The following is a 22367-nucleotide window of genomic DNA, read 5'->3' as shown; positions in this document are numbered from 1 at the left end:
AAACAATAAACACTACAAAACAAACCGTGAAGCTAAAGGCTATGTGCCCTAAGCAAAGACAACTTCCCACAAAGAAAGGAGGGAAAAAGGGCTACATAAGAATGGTTCTCAATCAGAGACAACTATAGACAGCTGGCCAAAACATAGAAATACAAAATCATAGATAACAAAACATAGAATGCACACCCTAGTCACACCCTGACCAAACCAAATAGAGACATTAAAAGGCTCTCTAAGGTCAGGGCGTGACACTGCTGGTCATTCTACATCCTCCAACTGGGGCTTTGGGACATATATCTAAACACGTCTGGCATAGTCCCCCTACCAGTTGGTGGTGCTCTTTTTCACCTACCTCCTAGGCTCTGGTCTAAAGTAGTGCACTATATAGGGAATAGGGTTCTGTAGGGCCCTGGCCTAAATTATTGCACTATATATAGGGAATAGGGTTCTATAGGGCTCTGGTCTAAAATAGTGCACTATATAGGGAATAGGGTTCCATAGGTCTCTGGTCTAAAGTAGTGCACTATATATGGAATAGGTTTCCTTAGGGCTCTGTTCTAAAGTAGTGCACTATATAGGGAAGAGGGTTCCATAGGGCTCTGGTATAAAGTAGTGCACTAGGGAATAGGGTTCCATAGGGCTCTGGTATAAAGTAGTGCACTATATAGGGAATAGGGTTCTATAGGGCCCTGGCCTAAATTATTGCACTATATATAGGGAATAGGGTTCCATAGGGCTCTGGTCTAAAGTAGTGCACTATATAGGGAATAGGGTTCCATAGGACTCTGGTCGAAAGTAGTGCACTATATAGGGAATAGGGTTCCATTTGGAATATATCCATTATATTAGCTTCTGCCTCTCACTGATCCTTCCACAGTGCTAGCTGAAATTAAACATTAAGCCGTTCATGTCCAAATGTCTAATGTCCTTTAACAAACCTCACATCTTACTGAAGGACAAATCTGAAACACGTTTTAAATCGGCCAAAAGCGTTTTTCTACCATGTGAGTTTTGATATTGTACGATATTTTGTTTTCGGACACAGTTGTTTACACATTTCATGAATCAGGTCCTGTGAATACATCTTTTAATAATCATTTTTGGTTTTTAGATTGTTCAGACCAATATATACCGAACAAGAATATAAACACAACATGCAGCAATTTAAAAGATTTTACTGAGTTACAGTTCATATAAGGAAATCGGTCATTTTAAATCAATTCATTAGGTCCTAATCTATGGACTTCACATGACTGGGAATAGAGATATGCATCTGTTGGTCACAGATACCTTAAAGGTAGGGGGGTGTGGATCAGAAAACCAGTCAGTATCTGGTGTGACCACCATTTGCCTCATGCAGCACAACACATCTCTTTCACATTGAGTTGATGAGGCTGTTGATTGTGGGCTGTGGAATGTTGTCCCACTACTCTTCAATGGCTGTTCAAAGTTGCTGGATATTGGCGGGAACTGGAACAGACTGTCGTACACGTCGATCCAGAGCATCTCAAACCTGCTCAATGGGTGACATGTCTGGTGAGAGTGCAGGCCATGGAAGAACTGGGACATTTTCAGCTTTCAGGAATTGTGTAGATCCTTGCAACATGAAGCTGTGCGTTATCATGCTGAAACCTGCTGTGATGGAGGTGGATGAATGGCACAACAATGGGTCTCAGCATCTCGTCACGGTATCTCTGTGCATTCAAATTGCCATCGATAAAATGCAATTGTGTTCGTTGTCCGTAGCTTATGCCGGTCTATTACATAACCCATCTGCCACCATGTTCACAATGTTGACGTCAGCAAACCGCTCGCCCACACGACACCATACACGTGGTCTGCGGTTGTGAGGCCGGTTGGACATACTGCCAAAATTCTCTACAACTATGCTTGAGGTGGCTTATAGTAGAGAAATTAACATTACATTTTCTGTCAACAGTTCTAGTGGACATTCCTGCAGTTAGAATGCCAATTGCACTCTCCCTCAAAACTTGAGTCATCAGTGGCATTGTGTTGTGTGACAAATCTTCACATTTTAGAGTGGCCTTTTATTGTCCCCAGCACAAGGTGCACCTGTGTAATGATTATGCTGTTGAATCAGCTTCTTGATATGGATTATCTTGGCGAAGGATAAATGCTCACTAACAGGTATGTAAGCAAATTTGTGCACAACATTTGAGAGAAATAATATTTTTGTGCGTACACTGGACACTGTCGAAATTTAATTCAAAAAGACAAAAACTGCGAAAGGAAGTTGAAAATAAAGCGAAGGGAGGGTCAGAAAAATATTTCGTGTTAAAAGAGGATGTGTGCCGGCTGTGTGTGATGATTGTGAGAATTTGACAGTCACAAGACGGGACTTTAAGACCTATGGCATGTCAAGGGAACTGTGTAGCTGTTTAACTGTTTAGATGTTAAATGGAAACTGAAATCTATTTGTCTCGTGTGAGTCGACATCACTGTGTTTTAAGAGAAATATCTGAGTTTTGCTCGCGGTTTGAGCAAGCAAACAATAACTGATTTGCTAAATTGAATGAAGTCCTGCTCACAGCCTACATATTACGGACATATTCAATCAATCCCTATACCAGTCTGCTGTTCCCACATGCTTCAAGAGGGCCACCATTGTTCCTGTTCCCAAGAAAGCTAAGGTAACTGAGCTAAACGACTACCGCCCCCTGGCACTCACATCCGTCATCATGAAGTGCTTTGAGAGACTAGTCAAGGACCATATCACCTCCACCCTACCTGACACCCTTGACCCACTCCAATTTGCTTACCGCCCAAATAGGTCCACAAACGATGCAATCTCAACCCCACTGCACACTGCCCTAACCCATCTGGACAAGAGGAATACCTATGTGAGAATGCTGTTCATCGACTACAGCTTGGCATTTAACACCATAGTGCCCTCCAAGCTCGTCATCCTGAGGTCTCGACCCCGCCCTGTGCAACTGGGTACTGGACTTCCTGACGGGCCGCCCCCAGGTGGTGAGGAGGGTAGGTAACTACATCTCCACCCCGCTGATCCTCAACACTGGGGCCCCACAAGGGTGTGTTCTGAGCCCTCTCCTGTACTCCCTGTTCACCCACGACTGCGTGGCCATGCACGCCTCCAACTCAATCATCAAGTTTGCGGACGACACTACAGTGGTAGGCTTGATTACCAACAACGACGAGACGGCCTACAGGGAGGAGGTGAGGGCCCTCGGAGTGTGGTGTCAGGAAAATAACCTCACACTCAACGTCAACAAAACAAAGGAGATGTTTGTGGACTTCAGGAAACAGCAGAGGGAGCACCCCCCTATCCACATCGATGGAACAGTAGTGGAGAGGATAGTAAGGTTTAAGTTCCTCGGCGTACACATCACAGACAAACTGAATTGGTCTACCCACACAGACAGCATCGTGAAGAAGGCGCAGCAGCGCCTCTTCAACCTCAGGAGGCTGAAGAAATTCGGCTTGTCACCAAAAGCACTCACAAACTTCTACAGATGCACAATCGAGAGCATCCTGTCGGGCTGTATCACCGCCTGGTACGGCAACTGCTCCGCCCACAACCGTACGGCTCTCCAGAGGGTAGTGAGGTCAGCACAACGCATCACCGGGGGCAAACTACCTGCCCTCCAGGACACCTACACCACCTGATGTCACAGGAAGGCCATAAAGATCATCAAGGACAACAACCACCCGAGCCACTGCCTGTTCACCCCGCTATCATCCAGAAGGCGAGGTCAGTACAGGTGCATCAAAGCAGGGACCGAGAGACTGAAAAACAGCTTCTATCTCAAGGCCATCAGACAGTTAAACAGCCACCACTAACTCTATATCATATACTACATCCTTATGAAATACATGTATCACTAGCCACTTTAACTGTGCCACTTTGTTTACATACTCATCTCATATGTATATACTGTACTCGATACCATCTACTGTATCTTGCCTATGCCGCTCTGTACCATCACTCATCATATATCTATGTACATATTCTTTATCCCTTTACACTTGTGTGTATAAGGTAGTAGTTTTGGAATTGTTAGTTAGATTACTTGTTGGTTATTACTGCATTGTCGGAACTAGAAGCACAAGCATTTCGCTACACTCGCATTAACATCTGCTAACCATGTGTATGTGACAAATACATTTGATTTGATTTGATAGGACGGGCCTACAGCTTTTGTTTATACCTTTTGTGCAATTGAATTGAACGTCGCCAAATGCATCTTACAAAAAACAAAAAATTGTGCCTATTTAATGCAATCTTTGCTGTTAATAGATTGCAAAGTAGCACACTTTCTCAAAATGTTGACTTCGGAACAGGAGTGGAGAAATGTATTTCTATCTGCATGTTGAGATAATTTATTTAACAGTTAAGAACAAATTCTTATTTGCAATGATGACCAGAGTCCAATGGAACCCTATTCCCTATATAGTGCACTACTTTAGACCAGAGCCCTATGGAACCCTATTCCCTATATAGTACACTACTTTAGACCAGAGCCCTATGGAACCCTATTCCCTATATAGTGCACTACTTTAGACCAGAGCCCTATGGAACCCTATTCCCTATGTAGTACATTACTTTAGACAGGGCGGCAGGGTAGCCTAGTGGTTAGGGCGTTGGACTAGTAACCCAAAGGTTTCAAGTTCAAATCCCCGAGCTGACAAGGTACAATTCTTATGTTGGATATTATAAGCAGAAACATCTAAATCAGGCAAAACAATATCCTGCACCACATATCGTTCTGCAGTCTTTGACTGTAGCCTATAGAACATTTTCTATATTTGGGGGTTATGGTTGGGTGCAGGCCTCAGATTTTCAATTCATCACATATAGTTGGGCAGTTGAGGATTGGTTATTAGCAATTGCTTTTGGGTGCAGGTGAACAAACAGCTAGCCCATGCACCACTGAGAGAGAGAGAGAATAGCCTTGCTATAAAGAGAGAGCATAGCCTTGCTATTGAGAAAGGCCACCGTAGACAGACCTGGTTCTCAAGAGGAGACAGGCTATGTGCACACTGTCCACAAAATGAGGTGGAAACTGAGCTGCACTTTCTAACCTCCTGCCAAATGTATAACCATATTAGAGACACATATTTCCCTCAGATTACACAGACACACAAACAATATGTAAAAAAAAAAAATCTAATTTTGATAAACTCCCAAATCTATTGGGTGAAATACCACAGTGTTCCATCACAGCAGCAATATTTGTGACCTGTTGCCACAAGAAAAGGGCAACCAGTGAAGAACAAACACCATTGTAAATACAACCCATGTTTATGTTGATTTATTTTCTATTTATTTATTTCTATTTTGTACTTGAACTATTTGCACATCATTACAACAGTGTATATAGACATGATATGAGATTTGAATTGTCTTTATTCTTTTGGAACTTTTTTGTATTTTTTATTCCTCTTTTGTTTATTATTCCATGGCAACATATGTTTCCCATGACAATAATGCACTTAAATTGAACTTGAATTGAGAGATACTTTTTTTCATATACACTGCATATACAAAAAATTAAGAACACCTGCTCTGACCAGGTGAATCCAGGTGAACGCTATGTTCCCTTATTGATGTCCCATCTTAAATCTACTCAATATTAGGAAGGTGTTTCTGATGTTTTGTATACGCGCTGAATGTATAGTAAATAGAGCCTGATTTATTGATAAAAGTCACCATGTCCAAGATATTTACATAGCTAGATTTACATGGATATCAATACATCACACCAGGGAGAGATGTACATGGATATCAATACATCACATCAGGGAGAGATGTACATGGTTATCAATACATCACGCCAGGGAGAGATTTACATGGTTATCAATACATCACACCAGGGAGAGATGTACATGGTTATCAATACATCACACCAGGGAGAGATGTACATGGTTATCAATACATCACGCCAGGGAGAGATGTACATGGTTATCAATACATCACACCAGGGAGAGATGTACATGGTTATCAATACATCACATCAGGGAGAGATGTACATGGTTATCAATACATCACACCAGGGAGAGATGTACATGGTTATCAATACATCACGCCAGGGAGAGATGTACATGGTTATCAATACATCACACCAGGGAGAGATGTACATGGTTATCAATACATCACATCAGGGAGAGATGTACATGGTTATCAATACATCACACCAGGGAGAGATGTACATGGTTATCAATACATCACATCAGGGAGAGATGTACATGGTTATCAATACATCACACCAGGGAGAGATGTACATGGTTATCAATACATCACACCAGGGAGAGATGTACATGGTTATCAATACATCACACCAGGGAGAGATGTACATGGTTATCAATACATCACACCAGGGTAACCCAACACGGCAAAGTGCCCGTATTTTAAGTGTTTCTAAAAACCCCTATGGGAAAAACGAATGTTGGAAAAACAATTGGTACCATTTCCTTGTTTGATCGCTAGGTTTTATGGGTATTATGACAAATACTGTGGTTCCAGATCCTTCAGAGTCCATGGTCCTCACTTGTGGACTCTCCTCCTCAGCTCACTCCACAGGTTTTCAGTGGGGTTTAGGTCAGGGGACTGGAATGGTCATTGCAAATGCTTGATGGTCAGTGAACCATTTTTGTGTGGATTTGTAGTTATGGTTGGGATCGTTGTCCTGCTGGAAGATCCAACGAAGACCCAGTTTTAGCCTCCTGATAGAGGCAGACAGGTTTTGGCCTGGTACATCATGGAGTTCATAAGGCCATGTATCCTAACACAGATCCACCACTATACTACACAGATCCACCATTATACTACACAGATCCACCACTATACTACACATATCCAGCACTATACTACACAGATCCACTATACTACACAGATCCACCACTATACTACACAGATTCACCATTATACTACACAGATCCACCATACTAAACAGATCCAGCACCATACTACACATATCCACTATACTACACAGATCCACTATACTACACAGATCCAATACACTACACAGATCCACCACTATAATACAAAGATCCACCACTATACTACACAGATTCACTATACTACACAGATCCACTATACTACACAGATCCACCAATATACTACACAGATCCACCATACTAAACAGATCCACCACTATACGACACAGATCCACAATACTAAACAGATCCCCCACTATACTACACAGATCCACTATACTACACAGATCCACCACTATACTACACATATCCACCATACTAAACAGATCCACCACTATACTACACAGATCCACCACTATACTACACAGATCCACTATACTACACAGATCCACCACTATACTACACATATCCACCATACTACACAGATCCACCACTATACTACACAGATCCACCACTATACTACACAGATCCACCACTATACTAAACAAATCCACCACTATACTACACAGATCCACCACTATACTACACAGATCCACCACTATACTACACATATTCACTATACTACACAGATCCACCAATATACTACACAAATCCACTATACTGCACAGATCCACTATACTAGACAGATCCATTATACTACACAGTTCCACTATACTACACATATCCACTATACTACACATATCCACTATACTAGACAGATCCACTATACTGCACATATCCACTATACTACACATATCCACTATACTATCCAGATCCACGATAATACACACATCCACGATACTACACAGATCCACTATACTACACAGATCTACTATACTACACAAATCCGCTATGATACACAGATCCACTATACTACACAGATCCACCGCTATACTACACAGATCCACCACTATACTACACAGATCCACTATATTACACATATCCACGATACTACACAGATCCACTATACTACACAGATCTACTATACTACACAAATCCGCTATGATACACAGATCCACTATACTACACAGATCCACCGCTATACTACACAGATCCACCACTATACTACACAGATCCACTATATTACACATATCCACTATACTACACAGATCCACTATACTACTCAGATCCACTGCTATACTACACAGATCCACTGCTATAATACACAGATCCACTATACTACACAGAACCACCACTATATTACACAGATCCACCATACTAAACAGATCCACTACTATACGAACAGGTCCACCATACTAAGCAGATCCACTACTATACGAACAGGTCCACTATACTACACAGATCCACTATACTACACAGATCCACTATACTACACAGAACCACTATACTACACAGATCCACTATACTACACAGATCCACTATACTACACAGATCCACTATACTACACAGATCCACTATACTACACACATCCACTATACTACACAGATCCACTATACTACACAGATCCACTATACTACACAGATCCACTATACTACACAGATCCACTATACTACACAGATCCACTATACTACACACATCCACTATACTACACACATCCACTATACTACACAGATCCACTATACTACACAGATCCACTATACTACACATATCCACCACTATACTACACAGATCCACTATACTGCACACCACTATGCCATACAGATCCACTATACTACATATATTCACTATACTACACAGATCCACCGCTATACTACACAGATCCACTACATTACACATATCCACTATACTACACTGATCCACTATACTACACGGATCCACTGCTATACTACTCAGATCCACTATACTACACAGATCCACCACTCTACTACACAGATCCACTGCTATACTACACAGATCCACCACTATACTGCACAGATCCACCACTATACTACACATATCCACTATACTACCCAGATCCACCATACTACACATTTCCACTATACTACACATATCCACTATACTACCCAGATCCACTATACTACACATATCCACTATACTACATACATCCACTATACTACACAGAACCACCACTATACTACACAGATCCACTGTACTACACAGATCCACTATACTACACTGATCCACTATACTACACACATCCACTATACTTCACATATCCACGATACTACACAGATCCACTATACTATATAGATCCACTATACTACTCAGATTTTGATTGTCCTTACTGAAGACTTATCTCTTCAGTGGGTCATATGATTAAGTGTAGTCTGGCCCAGGAGTGGAAAGGTGAACGGAAAGGCTCTGGAGTAACGAACCGCCCTTGCTGTCTCTGCCTGGCCGGTTCCCCTCTTCCCACTGGGATTCTCTGCCTCTAACCCTATTACAGGGGCTGAGTCACTGGCTTACTGGGGCTCTCTCATGCCGTCCCTGGAAGGGGTGCGTCACCTGAGTGGGTTGATTCACTGATGTGGTCATCCTGTCTGGGTTGGCGCCCCCCCCTTGGGTTGTGCCATGGCGGAGATCTTTGTGGGCTATACTCAGCCTTGTCTCAGGATGGTAAGTTGGTGGTTGAAGATATCCCTCTAGTGGTGTGGGGGCTGTGCTTTGGCAAAGTGGGTGGGGTTATGTCCTTCCTGTTTGGCCCTGTCTGGGGGTGTCCTCGGATGGGGCCACAGTGTCTCCTGACCCCTCCTGTCTCAGCCTCCAGTATTTATGCTGCATTAGTTAATGTGTTGGGGGGCTAGGGTCAGTTTGTTATATCTGGAGTACCTCTCCTGTCCTATTCGGTGTCCTGTGTGAATCTAAGTGTGCGTTCTCTAATTCTCTCTTTCTTTCTCTCTCGGAGGAGGACCTGAGCCCTAGGACCATGCCCCAGCCTTGCTGTCCCCAGTCCACCTGACCGTGCTGCTGCTCCAGTTTCAACTGTTCTGCCTTATTATTATACGACCATGCTGGTCATGTATGAACATTTGAACATCTTGGCCACGTTCTGTTATAATCTCCACCCGGCACAGCCAGAAGAGGACTGGCCACCCCACATAGCCTGGTTCCTCTCTAGGTTTCTTCCTAGGTTTTGGCCTTTCTAGGGAGTTTTTCCTAGCCACGGTGCTTCTACACCTGCATTGCTTGCTGTTTGGGGTTTTAGGCTGGGTTTCTGTACAGCACTTTGAGATATCAGCTGATGTATGAAGGGCTATATAAATAGATTTGATTTGATTTGATCCACTATACTACACAGATCCACTATACTACACACATCCACTATACTACACAGATCCACTATACTACACAGATCCACTATACTACACATATCCACCACTATACTACACAGATTCACTATACTACACACCACTATGCTACACAGATCCACTATACTACACATATTCACTATACTACACACATCCACTATGCTACACAGATCCACTATACTACACATATCCACCACTATACTACACATATCCACTATACTACACACCACTATGCTACACACATCCACCACTATACTACACAGATCCACTGTACTACACAGATCCACTATACTACACATATCCACTATACTACACAGATCCACTATACTACACAGATCCACTATACTACACACATCCACTATACTACACAGATCCACTATACTAGACACATCCACTATACTACACAGATCCACTAAGCTACACAGATCCACCATACTACACAGATCCACTATACTACACACCACTATTCTACACAGATCCACTATACTACACACATCCACCACTATACTACACAGATCCACTATACTACCCAGATCCACTATACTACACACCACTATACTACATATTTCCACGATACTACACAGATCCACTATACTACACATAACCACTATACTACACACATCCACTATACTACACACATCCACTATACTACACACATACACTATACTAGACAGATCCACTATACTACACACATCCACTATACTACACATGTCCACTATACTACCCAGATCCACTATACTACACACATCCACCACTATACTACACATATCCACTATACTACAAAGATCCACTATACTACCCAGATCCACTAAACTACACAGATCCACTATACTACACATATCCACTACACTACCCGGTGGGGATTAGGTTATTTTCTGCATGATCGTGGTTCTTTTTACTCCTAACCCACTTCTGGTGTTTGTTGCCAATAAGCTCTATTTTTTGTCTTATCAGACCATAGCACCTGGTTCCAATGACATTTAGCAAACTCCAGGCACTTACGTTTGTGTTCTGGTGACAGCAGAGGCTATTTTCTGGCAACCTTTCCAAATAACTTTTTGTCATGGAGTTGGCGTCTAATTGTAGATTTGGAGACTTGGTGACCCCAAGATTTTTTAGGTTAATTTATTATTTTTTTGTTGAATTTTACCCCATTTTTTCGTATTATCCAATTGTTTTTTTTGTAGTTACTATCTGGTCTCATCGCTACAACTCCCGTACGGGAAGGTCGAGAGTCATGCGTCCTCCGAAACACAGCCCAACCAAGCCGCACTGCTTCTTAACACAGCGCGCTTCCAACCCGGAAGCCCGCCGGAAACACAGTGCACCTTGCGTCCTGGTCAGCGTGCACTATTTATTACTTAATTATTGCCCTAATAGTGGAGATGGGTATTTTCAGGAGTCCTCTTTTTTATAGCCTGATTAGTGAAGGTCAACAACCTTTTGTCTTATTTTATGTGTGTGTTCTCTGGTCTTTCCAATGTTGATGGATGACTAAGAGAGTTTACCCTGTGTGCCACCTCATATTTATACCCCAGTGAAACAGGAAGTCATGGACTTAAGAGTTCCCAAACACTCAGATTAACTTTAAAAAGTTAAATCTTAATCGGAATATACATCAATTCGATTTTGTTTATTTGAATTTCCAGGGGTTTGTATAATAATTGTGACGTGTGTTTTTGAATAAAATTTCCATTGTACATATGACCTCGACTAACCGTAATACCCTGTATATAGCCTCCACATTGACTCTGTACCGGTACCCCCTATATATAGCCTCCACATTGACTCTGTACCATAACACCCTGTATATAGCCTCCACATTGACTCTGTACCGTAACACCCTGTATATAGCCTCCACATTGACTCTGTACCGTAATACTCTGTATATAGCCTCCACATTGACTCTGTACCGTAACACCCTGTATATAGCCTCCACATTGACTCTGTACCGGTACCCCCTATATATAGCCTCCACATTGACTCTGTACCATAACACCCTGTATATAGCCTCCACATTGACTCTGTACCGTAACACCCTGTATATAGCCTCCACATTGACTCTGTACCGTAACACCCTGTATATAGCCTCCACATTGACTCTGTACCGTAACAACCTGTATATAGCCTCCACATTGACTCTGTAATGTAACACCCTGTATATAGCCTCCACATTGACTCTGTACCGGTACACCCTGTATATAGCCTCCACATTGACTCTGTACCGTAACACCCTGTATATAGCCTCCACATTGACTCTCTACCGGTACCCCCTGTATATAGCCTCCACATTGACTCTGTACCGTAACACCCTGTCTATAGCCTCCACATTGACTCTGTACCGGTACCCCCTGTATATAGCCTCCACATTGACTCTCTACCGGTACCCCCTGTATATAGCCTCCACATTGACTCTGTACCGGTACCCCCTGTATATAGCCTCCACATTGACTCTACACCGGTACCCCCTGTATATAGCCTCCACAATGACTCTGTACCGGTACCCCCTGTATATCGCCTCCACATTGACTCTGTACCAGTACCCCCTGTATATAGCCTCCACATTGACTCTGTACCGTAACACCCTGTATATAGCCTCCACATTGACTCTGTACCGTAACACCCTGTATATAGCCTCCACATTGACTCTGTACCGTAACACCCTGTATATAGCCTCCACATTGACTCTGTACTGGTACCCCTGTATATAGCCTCCACATTGACTCTGTACCGTAACACCCTGTATATAGCCTCCACATTGACTCTGTACCGTAACACCCTGTATATAGCCTCCACATTGACTCTGTACCGGTACCCCCTGTATATAGCCTCCACATTGACTCTGTACCATAACACCCTGTGTATAGCCTCCACATTGACTCTGTACCGGTACCCCCCTGTATATAGCCTCCACATTGACTCTGTACCGGTACCCCCTGTATATAGCCTCCACATTGACTCTGTACCGTAACACCCTTTATATAGCCTCCACATTGACTCTGTACCGTAACACCCTGTATATAGCCTCCACATTGACTCTGTACCGTAACACCCTGTATATAGCCTCCACATTGACTCTGTACCGTAACACCCTGTATATAATCTCCACATTGACTCTGTACCGTAACACCCTGTATATAGCCTCCACATTGACTCTGTACCGTAACACCCTGTATATAGACTCCACATTGACTCTGTACCGTAACACCCTGTATATAGCCTCCACATTGACTCTGTACCGTAACACCCTGTATATAGCCTCCACATTGACTCTGTACCGTAACACCCTGTATATAGCCTCCACATTGACTCTGTACCGTAACACCCTGTATATAGCCTCCACATTGACTCTGTACCGTAACACCCTGTATATAGCCTCCACATTGACTCTGTACCGTAACACCCTGTATATAGCCTCCACACTGACTCTGTATCGTTACCCCACGTATATAGCCTCACTATTGTTATTTACTGCTGCTCTTAAATGATTTGTTAATTTTATTTGATCTATTTTTTACTTAACACATATTTTTAATATTTAACTTCTTAAAGCGTTGTTGGTGAAGGGCTTGTCAGTAAACATTTCACTGTGAGGTGAAACACCTGTTGTGTACACCTGTCTTCTATTTGATTTGATTTGAGATGGTGAGGGAATAAGAAGTACGGTTGAGCGATCTAGTCTCTGTGTGAGAGAGATGGTGAAGGAAGCAGTGTGATGTCCAGCTACAGTGGCTACGAATATGAAGCCGGTTTATTAATGACATTAGCCTCTCTCTGTCAGGATCACCTGTCAATCAAAGAAAGAGACACACTGATTGCTGGATCCATAAGGAAATGAGGTTGCAGATAATTATTTTTGCTGTTTGACTGACTGGGCAGTTAGTCTCCTGCATATGGATCACTGACATGTAATCAATGCAGCAGGTGGTTCAAGTTTCAAGTTTTAAACGTGCTCAAGTAAAGTGAAAAAAAGTGCCTTTTTTTCCAGCTCCAAACAAGCAGAGAGAACAGTCTATGGGGGGGCTGGAGTCTTTCACGATTTCCCAGGCCTTCCTTTCATAGCGCCTGGTATAGAGGTCCTGGATGGCAGGGAGCTGGGCTCCAGTGATGTACTGGGCTGTCCTCACCACCCTCTGGTATAGAGGTCCTGGATGGCAGGGAGCTGGGCTCCAGTGATGTACTGGGCTGTCCTCACCACCCTTTGGTATAGAGGTCCTGGATGGCAGGGAGCTCGGCCCCAGTGATGTACTGGGCTGTCCTCACCACCACCTGGTATAGAGGTCCTGGATGACAGGGAGCTGGGCCCCAGTGATGTACTAGGGCTTGGTTGCCCCCCTCCATTTTCCTATAGTCCACGATCAGCTCCTTGGTCTTACTGACATTAAGGGAGAGGTTGTTGTCCTGGCACTGACCTCCTCCATTTAAGCTGTCTCATCGTCACTGTTAGTCAGGCCTACCACCGTCGTTTCCTCAGCAAACTCGATGATGGTGTTGGAGTCATGCGTGGCCATGCAGTTGTGGGTGAATAGGGAGTACAGGAGGGGACTAAGCACACACCCCTGTGGGGCCCCCTCGGCCCGTCGGGAAATCCAGGATCTAGTTGCCGATGGAGGTGTTCAGTTCCAGGGTCCTCAACTTGGTGACGAGCTTGGAGGGGATAATGGTGGTGAACGCTGAGCTGTAGTCAATGAATAGTATTCTCACATAGGTATCTGATTTACCGAATGGGGGACGAGGGAGGGCCTCGTACGCTTGCTTGTGGGTAGAGTAACAGTAGTCTAGGACTTTGTCCCTGTGTTGTTGGAAGTTGTTGGACGTTTGAGAGGTGGAGGGGGTGTGTTTACCACAGGGTATCAAGACGTTGTGTGATGTGGTGCCGTAGGAATAACTGGGAGGAGTACTGTACTGTATTCCTTTCCTGTGTAAAATTATTCACAAAGACACCTTTACTTTGTCTTCCCGAACCCTATCAGTAGTTTTACTCAGCACTGGTTTTCATAAAGTATAGGAAACGTATACCACACTCAGCACTGGTTTTTGTAAAGTATAGGAAACGTATACCACACTCAGCACTGGTTTTCATAAAGTATAGGAAACGTATACCACACTCAGCACTGGTTTTCATAAAGTATAGGAAACGTATACCACACTCAGCACTGGTTTTCATAAAGTATAGGAAACGTATACCACACTCAGCACTGGTTTTCATAAAGTATAGGAAACATATACCACACTCAGCACTGGTTTTCATAAAGTATAGGAAACGTATACCACACTCAGCACTGGTTTTCGTAAAGTATAGGAAACGTATACCACACTCAGCACTGGTTTTCATAAAGTATAGGAAACGTATACCACACTCAGCACTGGTTTTCATAAAGTATAGGAAACGTATACCACACTCAGCACTGGTTTTCATAAAGTATAGGAAACGTATACCACACTCAGCACTGGTTTTCATAAAGTATAGGAAACGTATACCACACTCAGCACTGGTTTTCATAAAGTATAGGAAACGAATACCACACTCAGCATTGGTTTTCATAAAGTATAGGAAACGTATACCACACTCAGCACTGGTTTTCATAAAGTATAGGAAACGTATTCCACACTCAGCACTGGTTTTTGTAAAGTATAGGAAACGTATGCCACACTCAGCACTGGTTTTCATAAAGTATAGGAAACGTATACCACACTCAGCACTGGTTTTCATAAAGTATAGGAAACGTATACCACACTCAGCACTGGTTTTGTAAAGTATAGGAAACGTATACCACACTCAGCACTGGTTTTTGTAAAGTATAGGAAACGTATACCACACTCAGCACTGGTTTTTGTAAAGTATAGGAAACGTATACCACACTCAGCACTGGTTTTCATAAAGTATAGGAAACGTATACCACACTCAGCACTGGTTTTCATAAAGTATAGGAAACGTATACCACACTCAGCACTGGTTTTCATAAAGTATAGGAAACGTATACCACACTCAGCACTGGTTTTGTAAAGTATAGGAAACGTATACCACACTCAGCACTGGTTTTTGTAAAGTATAGGAAACGTATACCACACTCAGCACTGGTTTTTGTAAAGTATAGGAAACGTATACCACACTCAGCACTGGTTTTTGTAAAGTATAGGAAACGTATACCACACTCAGCACTGGTTTTTGTAAAGTATAGGAAACGTATACCACACTCAGCACTGGTTTTTGTAAAGTATAGGAAACGTATACCACACTCAGCACTGGTTTTTGTAAAGTATAGGAAACGTATACCACACTCAGCACTGGTTTTTGTAAAGTATAGGAAACGTATACCACACTCAGCACTGGTTTTTGTAAAGTTTAGGATATGCATTCCACACTCGTTTACTTTATGTTTGATGGACCACAGTATTAACCTAAATTCTTATTTTTTAAGAAAATGGGAAAAAAATGTGACACATCTCTTTTCCTGTTTTTCAGAACCATTCGGCATCGATGACTGAGGTCACATGACTAGCGGGGACCACGGTGGGACAACACCGGGTCACCTTTGCGTCTCCTCAACACAACTTCTAGGCACAATTATGTTTTGTACTGTGTCATACTACTACTGTAACAAACAAAAAAAGGACAGTATTCTGGTGTATGTAACTAGTTAGAGGCCAATGATTTGTACATTTTGTATAAGAGAGTACGTGCTGTAGCCTACCCTAACCCTGAAGATGTTACTACTGTAGGTCTGAACTAGGGTTGCAAAAGTCACGTAACTTTCCAAAAATATCCAGGTTTTCCACAATAGAAGATTCCCGGAATCGGTGTGTGAATTAGCAGGAAATCCAGGAACCCTTCTACTGGGATTTCTGGAAAGTCTGGGCATGCTGGGAAAATTACCGGAACGCTTCACCCCTAGTCTGATATGTGTCAGGACTTCCTCCTCTCTCTCTCTCTCTCATCATGTTTTACATCGTGTCAGGACTTCCTCCTCTCTCTCTCTCTCTCTCTCTCTCTCTCATCATGTTTTACATCGTGTCAGGACTTCCTCCTCTCTCTCTCTCTCTCATCATGTTTTACATTGTGTCAGGACTTCCTCCTCTCTCTCTCTCTCTCATCATGTTTTACATCGTGTCAGGACTTCCTCCTCTCTCTCTCTCTCTCTCTCTCTCTCTCATCATGTTTTACATCGTGTCAGGACTTCCTCCTCTCTCTCTCTCTCTCATCATGTTTTACATTGTGTCAGGACTTCCTCCTCTCTCTCTCTCTCTCATCATGTTTTACATTGTGTCAGGACTTCCTCCTCTCTCTCTCTCTCTCATCATGTTTTACATCGTGTCAGGACTTCCTCCTCTCTCTCTCTCTCTCTCTCTCATCATGTTTTACATCGTGTCAGGACTTCCTCCTCTCTCTCTCTCTCTCATCATGTTTTACATTGTGTCAGGACTTCCTCCTCTCTCTCTCTCTCATCATGTTTTACATCGTGTCAGGACTTCCTCTCTCTCTCTCTCTCTCTCTCTCTCATCATGTTTTACATCGTGTCAGGACTTCCTCCTCTCTCTCTCTCTCTCTCTCTCTCTCATCATGTTTTACATCGTGTCAGGACTTCCTCCTCTCTCTCTCTCTCTCTCTCGCATCATGTTTTACATCGTGTCAGGACTTCCTTACGCATTCATTCCTCCTCTCTATAGTCATGTTTTATATCACAAAGGAAATATAATATACGGTATACAGTCTATCTAATGTTATTGAAATATTGATGTCGTTCTGTGGTATTTGTACAAATTCCTCACGCTATTCTGTTAGTTTTTTTTCTGTACCTTTATTGACTAAATTGTTATTTTGTATTATTATTTGTTATCTCTGTATAAAACATTTGGACTTCTTTCATATGTACATGTATTTATTTTTGCCTGCTGATTTTTCCAGGAATGTATTTGTTATTCATGTTGTTTAGGGGAAAACAACATCCTGTTGGACTATGACACGGTGTGGTATTATTGTGTTTTGTCTTCTCCATCCAGAAACTGCCATTCTCTCAGCATGGAAGTACACAGTTGAACTATTTGAATAAATATTCCCAATTTGTATAGTCTTTCTTTAAAAAAAAAAAAAAAAGAATTTCTTTTGAAATGCTGCATATATTTTTTTTTGATTTGTCCAAATAATAAATAGTTCTTAGCAGAGTATCTATTGTGTGGGCTTTTTATTCATTTCAACAAAACTCTTTGCTGGCCTTGGTGGTATTGAGTGTAGATTTAGCAGTCGTAATTAAATCAAATTGTGTGGGCTGCATTTCCAAGGCTTATCCTGTAGGTGATAATACAATTTGACTTCGACAAGAAATGAGTCTTCCACCTTAATCTTCCACCTGTGTTAAGTTGTCACCAGAATCTTGGCGCCCTGTGAGAAGGGGAATACTGAATGTATTCAACTGAAATGTGTCTTCCGTATTTAACCCAACCCGTCATCGACGCGCGGGGAGGAGTTGTTGGGGTTTAACTGCCTTGCTCAAGGACAGAAAGGCAGATTTTTCCACCTTGACGGCTCTGTGATTCGAATCAACGACCTGGCCCAAAGCTTTTAAACACTAGGCTACCTGCCACCCATAGAGTGGCTACCTGCCCCCCATAGAGTGGCTACCTACCACCCATAGAGTGGCTACCTACCACCCATAGAGTGGCTACCTACCACCCATAGAGTGGCTACCTGCCCCCCATAGAGTGGCTACCTGCCACCCATATAGTGGCTACCTGCCACCCATAGAGTGGCTACCTACCACCCATAGAGTGTCTACCTACCACCCATAGAGTGGCTACCTACCACCCTTAGAGTGGCTACCGGCCACCCATAGAGTGTCTACCTACCACCCATAGAGTGGCTACCGGCCACCCATAGAGTGGCTACCTACCACCCATAGAGTGGCTACCGGCCACCCATAGAGTGGCTACCTACCACCCATAGAGTGTCTACCTACCACCCATAGAGTGGCTACCGGCCACCCATAGAGTGGCTACCTACCACCCATAGAGTGTCTACCTACCACCCATAGAGTGGCTACCGGCCACCCATAGAGTGGCTACCTACCACCCATAGAGTGTCTACCTACCACCCATAGAGTGGCTACCTACCACCCATAGAGTGTTTAGTAATGGTTTGTTATGCATCATGTTCTTTGTATTATAACACTGTATTACATGTTTTCATAGCGTGTGTAACCTCTATTTAACTAGACAAGTCAGTTAAGAACAAATTCTTGTTGACAATGATGGCCTACTTGGGAACAGTGGGTTAACTGCCTTGTTCAGGGAAAGAAACAACAGATTTTTACCTCGTCAGCTCGGGGGATTCGACCTTTCAGTGACTGGCCCAATGCTTTAACCACTAGGCTACCTGTGGCCTCTAAGGAATGATTGTATGCTTTATCCACCATTCAAAGTTATTTTTGTTCATTAAGAGAGTGGACTATAGCCCAGCAAATTATTGCTAAATTGGATGTAAACCATATCCCAGTCAAATCTGATGAGAATGAGTTCTCTACAGGCAAAAGCTAGTTAGTTGGTTTTATTAGATAAGGAACCTCCCTCCGGTAGAAATCATCAATGCTCTACCTTTGTGTTTTGTTGATTAATTGTTTTGATCAAGACAAAATCAACTAGAGGTACAGTGGGGTCCAAAATGTTAGAATATTCCAAAATTCCAAGTGATAAATCACGACATCATGTGATTTTACAAACTGGTTGGATTCATTTGCCCTTTGTTTTGGTTGTGTTTCTGATTATTTTGTTGGGGTATGATCTTTGACTCTGTAAATATCATTTATCATCAACTACATGTTAGTCATTTAGCAGACGCTCTTATCCAGTCAGAGAGTCATTTAGCAGACGCTCTAACCAGAGTCAGTCATTTAGCAGACGCTCTTATCCAGAGTCAGTCATTTAGCAGACGCTCCTATCCAGAGTCATTTAGCAGATGCTCCTATCCAGAGTCAGAGAGTCATTTAGCAGATGCCCCTATCCAGAGTCAGAGAGTCATTTAGCAGACGCACTTATCCAGAGTCAGAGAGTCATTTAGCAGACGCTCTTATCCAGAGTCAGAGAGTCATTTAGCAGACGCTCTTATCCAGAGTCATTTAGCAGATGCTCCTATCCAGAGTCAGAGAGTCATTTAGCAGACGCTCTTATCCAGAATCAGAGAGTCATTTAGCAGACGCTCTTATCCAGAGTCAGAGAGTCATTTAGCAGACGCTCTTATCCAGTCAGAGAGTCATTTAGCAGATGCTCTTATGCAGAATCATAGAGTCATTTAGCAGATGCTCTTATCCAGAGTCAGAGAGTCATTTAGCAGACGCTCTTATCCAGTCAGAGAGTCATTTAGCAGACGCTCTTATCCAGAGTCAGAGTCATTTAGCAGACGCTCTTATTCAGAGTCAGAGAGTCATTTAGCAGACGCTCTTATCCAGAGTCAGTCATTTAGCAGACGCTCTTATCCAGAGTCAGAGTCATTTAGCAGACGCTCTTATCCAGAGTCAGTCATTTAGCAGACGCTCTTATCCAGAGTCAGTCATTTAGCAGACGCTCTTATCTAGTGTCAGAGAGTCATTTAGCAGACGCTCTTATCCAGTCAGAGAGTCATTTAGCAGACGCTCTTATCCAGAGTCATTTAGCAGACGCTCTTATCCAGTCAGAGAGTCATTTAGCAGACGCTCTTATCCAGTGTCAGAGAGTCATTTAGCAGACGCTCTTATCCAGTCAGAGAGTCATTTAGCAGACGCTCTTATCCAGAGTTATAGAGTCATTTAGCAGACGCTCTTATCCAGAGTCAGTCATTTAGCAGACGCTCTTATCCAGAGTCAGAGAGTCATTTAGCAGACGCTCTTATCCAGAGTCAGTCATTTAGCAGACGCTCTTATCCAGTCAGAGACTCATTTAGCTGACGCTCTTATCCAGAGTCAGTCATTTAGCAGACACTCTTATCCAGAGTCAGAGAGTCATTTAGCAGAAGCTCTTATCCAGAGTCAGAGAGTCATTTAGCAGACGCTCTTATCCAGAGTCAGTCATTTAGCAGACGCTCTTATCCAGAGTCAGTCATTTAGCAGACGCTCTCATCCAGTCAGAGAGTCATTTAGCAGACGCTCTTATCCAGAATCAGAGAGTCATTTAGCAGACGCTCTTATCCAGAATCAGAGAGTCATTTAGCAGACGCTCTTATCCAGAGTCAGTCATTTAGCAGACGCTCCTATCCAGAGTCATTTAGCAGATGCTCCTATCCAGAGTCAGAGAGTCATTTAGCAGATGCCCCTATCCAGAGTCAGAGAGTCATTTAGCAGACGCACTTATCCAGAGTCAGAGAGTCATTTAGCAGACGCTCTTATCCAGAGTCAGAGAGTCATTTAGCAGACGCTCTTATCCAGAGTCAGAGAGTCATTTAGCAGACGCTCTTATCCAGAGTCAGAGAGTCATTTAGCAGACGCTCTTATCCAGTCAGAGAGTCATTTAGCAGATGCTCTTATGCAGAATCATAGAGTCATTTAGCAGACGCTCTTATCCAGTGTCAGAGAGTCATTTAGCAGACGCTCTTATCCAGTCAGAGAGTCATTTAGCAGACGCTCTTATCCAGTCAGAGAGTCATTTAGCAGACGCTCTTATCCAGAGTTATAGAGTCATTTAGCAGACGCTCTTATCCAGAGTCAGTCATTTAGCAGACGCTCTTATCCAGAGTCAGAGAGTCATTTAGCAGACGCTCTTATCCAGAGTCAGTCATTTAGCAGACGCTCTTATCCAGTCAGAGACTCATTTAGCTGACGCTCTTATCCAGAGTCAGTCATTTAGCAGACACTCTTATCCAGAGTCAGAGAGTCATTTAGCAGAAGCTCTTATCCAGAGTCAGAGAGTCATTTAGCAGACGCTCTTATCCAGAGTCAGTCATTTAGCAGACGCTCTTATCCAGAGTCAGTCATTTAGCAGACGCTCTCATCCAGTCAGAGAGTCATTTAGCAGACGCTCTTATCCAGAATCAGAGAGTCATTTAGCAGACGCTCTTATCCAGAATCAGAGAGTCATTTAGCAGACGCTCTTATCCAGAGTCAGTCATTTAGCAGACGCTCCTATCCAGAGTCATTTAGCAGATGCTCCTATCCAGAGTCAGAGAGTCATTTAGCAGATGCCCCTATCCAGAGTCAGAGAGTCATTTAGCAGACGCACTTATCCAGAGTCAGAGAGTCATTTAGCAGACGCTCTTATCCAGAGTCAGAGAGTCATTTAGCAGACGCTCTTATCCAGAGT

At 43.0% G+C, this 22367-nt stretch overlaps 1 protein-coding gene across 1 annotated transcript in view; it reads left to right on the top strand.

Annotated features, from left to right (window-relative positions):
• The window catches only part of LOC112259473 (phospholipid phosphatase-related protein type 1), a 144016-nt gene extending 127304 nt beyond the window's left edge, over positions 1-16712 (top strand). Inside the window, exon 8 of the mRNA XM_042326368.1 lies at positions 16573-16712. Within this exon, the coding sequence (XP_042182302.1) occupies positions 16573-16605 (33 nt within the window). The 3' untranslated portion in view covers positions 16606-16712. The remainder of the gene's footprint in view (positions 1-16572) is intronic.
• The last annotated feature ends 5655 nt before the right edge of the window (positions 16713-22367 follow it).

This window comes from Oncorhynchus tshawytscha, linkage group LG09 (genome assembly GCF_018296145.1).
Source record: "Oncorhynchus tshawytscha isolate Ot180627B linkage group LG09, Otsh_v2.0, whole genome shotgun sequence".
In the NCBI taxonomy this organism is placed as follows: Eukaryota; Metazoa; Chordata; class Actinopteri; order Salmoniformes; family Salmonidae; genus Oncorhynchus; species Oncorhynchus tshawytscha.
This window is presented reverse-complemented; position numbering and strand designations above follow the sequence as displayed.